Raw genomic sequence first — 3805 nt, 5'->3', positions numbered from 1 at the left:
GGGTCTCGCTCTTGCTCAGGCTGGTTTCGAACTCCTGAGCTCAAACAATCCGCCCGTCTCGGCCTCCCAGAGACCTAGGATTACAGGCGTGAGCCACCGCGCCCGGCTGTTATTACTCTTATACAAGTGTAAGGGATACAGAGAACAGGTATCAGTGATTACAAATAAAACCGCCGTAAGTCTTTACTGGGTTATAGCAACTGGGTTTCAAACCAAAGGTTGCCACTGGTTAACATGAACCTTCAATGTGAACCTTCAGTATCCATCTAACTAGACTGGAAGTTCAAAATTGCAATGGTTTTCTGACTATAAATTTTTTTTAAGAAAATGACAATTTTGGTTTTATTGATATCACTTAAGATTCTTTCCCCTGCACCAATTAGAGGATTGAAGGTCATTTGGTATAGCTGAAGTATAAGCCGTTAGGGGAAGAGGCTATCCTACCCGTGGGATCTGGGGTATGAGGAAACCATCCCAATACTGTATTCTTTTGTCAATATATAAGCAATTTTGACCCCCAGCCTCCTTTGTGTCAGCCTTCGCTGGGCCCCTAAGATGATCAGAGCCCTCAGAAGGAAGCCCTGCCAGAGGGAGTTTATTAAGAATTAGAAACACTAGAACAAGGTCTTTATTCTCCAAACTCAAAGTAGAGATTTATAAAGTATTAAAATATGTCCCATGTCCCTAGAGGCAGAAGGACAGTGAGACTGACCTCCACAGGACCCTTCTGGCTTTCAGACAGAACCAGAATAAACGACCGTGGGGTAGATTTGGAATGAGCACATCCTGTGTGAGAGATGTGAGCTACTCAGACACACGACAGAGATTGGAGGGGAAAGGCTGTCCAACGAGCACATCTTTACGAGACACCCGGTGGAACCCTGGAGGGAGCTCCGTGTCGTACTGTCTCCTTCTAAATGGCGCTTGTCCTGATCTCAAAGCCAAGAGCAACCAAACCCCCTTTTCCCCAGCAGGAAAAATATTTCGTTGTGGGCTACTCTTCCAAAGGAAAGGCCTGGAAAATCTCGTCCTTTACTGTGCAGTCTGAGGAGGAAGGAGAGACGGCAAGAGGATATAGTCTGTACTGCTTATGTCAAAAGGCGACACTTATTAAAGATGTTTGGTTGAGACTTTAACTCAAGAAAAGAAAGCCAAGCCAGGATTCGGACTCTTATGAAATAAGGAAGAAAATAAATCAATATCCACTGCCGCTTTAACTCACTAGGGAAGCACCAACCTGTACCACGCTAAGGAGTTAACTGGAAGCTTCTTTCTCTCTTCCAAGAAAAATTTTCTTCTTGGTGATCTTTCCTCTACAAAAATCACATTTGGGTTTAATTCCGTGTTTTCACAGTCAGTAGGCTTTTGCTTGGAATGTTTCTTACTGTGTGTAAAGCATTCTGGGGTGATTATCAGCTCCAAGGCAACAGGAAATAGCAGACGATGACCTACTCCCCCCATCCACCGAGTTTGGAAATCGAATTGTAGATAATAGCAACAACATTTTTAACAGAGAGAGATAAGATGCAAAAAGGCATCTGCAAACTTCTGTTCATTAAACCAAAGCAGGAGAACTAGCAGACGTTATTTAAATAGCCTACCAGCTTCCAGAAAAGGGTCTATGGCCAAAGCCAGATATATTTAATACAACTGCAGCTCAAGTCCTGCTGCATCATCTCTAGTGAAGGCAACAAAGAAGGAAAAAAATGCCCCAGGGGTTGTTCCACAGGCATAGGGACCCTTCCAGAATATTATTAGGGAACTGTTAAATTGGAAACTGAAAAAGCTACATTCAGTCCCAAGTAAAAAGAAATATAAAATGGGAGGCTCCTCTATTTTAAAGATGTATCTCTGATTTGAATATTTTGCAGGGGAAGCAAGATGACTTTACGCAACCAATGTCATCAGCATGAGAATGTCTTCTGAGTGAGAATATCATCTTCAAGTCAGCGGATGAGTCACTGACTTACTTGAGCAACATGTAATACGTGACCTTTCCGGTCCAGGGGAATTTTTACAAGTCCTTGGATTATTGGTGCAATGGTCTTTAGTCTGGATAAAACATACTCATGTAAAATAGTCTTGATTTATTAAATGTAGGCATTAAAATAATGCATAGTGTCTTTGGCTTAAGTTGGCATTCTTAAGTTAAGGAATTGAGGTCGAATGTCAGAGCTAGGCTGTGCCAAAGCTTTGTGTACTTTATCATAGTGATGCAACAAAAACTGAGAAATGTCTGTGAAAGTTCAGCCTGCTTTGCTGTGCTGCTCTGGCACAGGCAATCTTGGCAAGCGCAATGGGGACGAGGTAGATAAGAAGAGAAACCACCCCTCACTCCACAGTGTCACGGGTTGAAATGACAACCCTTTAACTCGACAACTGTCTTGGGAATAGACTCAACTCTCATGGTCAGTATCTGGCAATGTGCTTACAACCCTCCCGGCTTTATGATTCACTGCCTGTTGCCTTTGGGAAACCCCTAATGGAGCACATCATGGGACAGACACTCTGAGAATCAATTCTAGGCTCAGCAGCCAGAGGCAGAAATGTGTATTAAAACTGGATGGCCAAGACCAGCCCGGGCGACATAATGAGACCCCATCTCTACAAAAAATTAAAAACTTAACGGGGCATGGTGGCGCATACCAGTAGGGAGGCTGAGGCAGGAGGATCACTTGAGCCCAGGAGTTGGAGGTTGCAGTGAGCTGTGATCATGCCACTGCACTACAGCCTCGGTGACAGAGCAAAACACAGTCTCAAAAACAAAAAACAAAAAAACTAGATGGTGGGTTTGGCCTTCATTGTTCAAGGAAACTGACTACATGAGCTATCAGAGAGAGGCATGGGCATGTGCTCTGTTTCAATTTTATTCTCCAAAACAAATCTCGACTAAGGTGTTCATGATTTAATGATAAGCTCTTGGAGGGCCCATCAGAGGAGCTGGAAAGGGTGGCGCTTTGAGGCAGAGGACCTGGCTCCTCTCATAGCACCATACCCACAGGAGCAACCATACACTCCAACCTCTGCCTTCTGCCAAGAGCCACTTGGGCTGCTAGAAGCAAAACCAAATAAGAAAAATGATATTTGTTTGCCTACCTTGTCGAACGATGGTGGTTGGCTCTCCGCCATGCAGACTGGCTCTTCCAATGGAAGGCTCGCTGATGTCTGTCCAGTAAACCATCTTGTCCACACAGTCGAACGCTAGTCCAATGATGACTTTAGCCTGGAAGTGAAGACCAGTGGTGAGAATGGTCTATCCACAAGAACCTGGGTAATTATTGTTAGTGAGAATCTTTCCATGTGCTTACAAGCATTTGGACATCTTTTTTAATGAGTAACTTCAAGTCTTTTGTCCATTTAAAATTTCGTATTATTGAGCTGTAGAGTTATTCATATATTTCAGATAAAACTCTTGTCATATACATACGCACGTATGTGCACATAAATACGAGGGCTGTCTGGAAGGTATCCAGCCATGTAACCGTTCTCGTTATATTAACAATGACTGGATACTTTCCGGACAGCCCTCCTATGTGTAGGAATATATGCATATGTATATTTCTTCTCAGTGTGTAGCTTGTTTTTTCTGAAATAGTCAAAACAATCTTAAAAAAAGAACAAATTTGGAGGATCCAAACACCCTGCCTGATTAGGTGAATAGATCAATGCGACAGAACAAAGAATCCAGAAATAGACCCTCACATAAGCAGTAAATTATTTTTTATAAAAGGCACCAAGGTACCAATTGGGAAATAGAGTGTTTTCAACAAATGGTGCTAGAATATCTGGATAAACATGTGGGGGA

General features: G+C 43.0%; 1 protein-coding gene across 1 annotated transcript in view; it reads right to left on the bottom strand.

Annotated features, from left to right (window-relative positions):
• NID1 (nidogen 1) overlaps window positions 1-3805 on the bottom strand; it is a 69690-nt gene that overhangs the window by 6845 nt on the left and 59040 nt on the right. The window contains exon 15 of the mRNA XM_012660353.1: window positions 3097-3223. Coding sequence (XP_012515807.1) covers window positions 3097-3223 — 127 coding nt within the window. The remainder of the gene's footprint in view (window positions 1-3096; window positions 3224-3805) is intronic.

Source organism: Propithecus coquereli, unplaced genomic scaffold, assembly GCF_000956105.1.
Source record: "Propithecus coquereli isolate 6110/MARCELLA unplaced genomic scaffold, Pcoq_1.0 Scaffold66, whole genome shotgun sequence".
Taxonomy (NCBI): Eukaryota; Metazoa; Chordata; class Mammalia; order Primates; family Indriidae; genus Propithecus; species Propithecus coquereli.
This window is presented reverse-complemented; position numbering and strand designations above follow the sequence as displayed.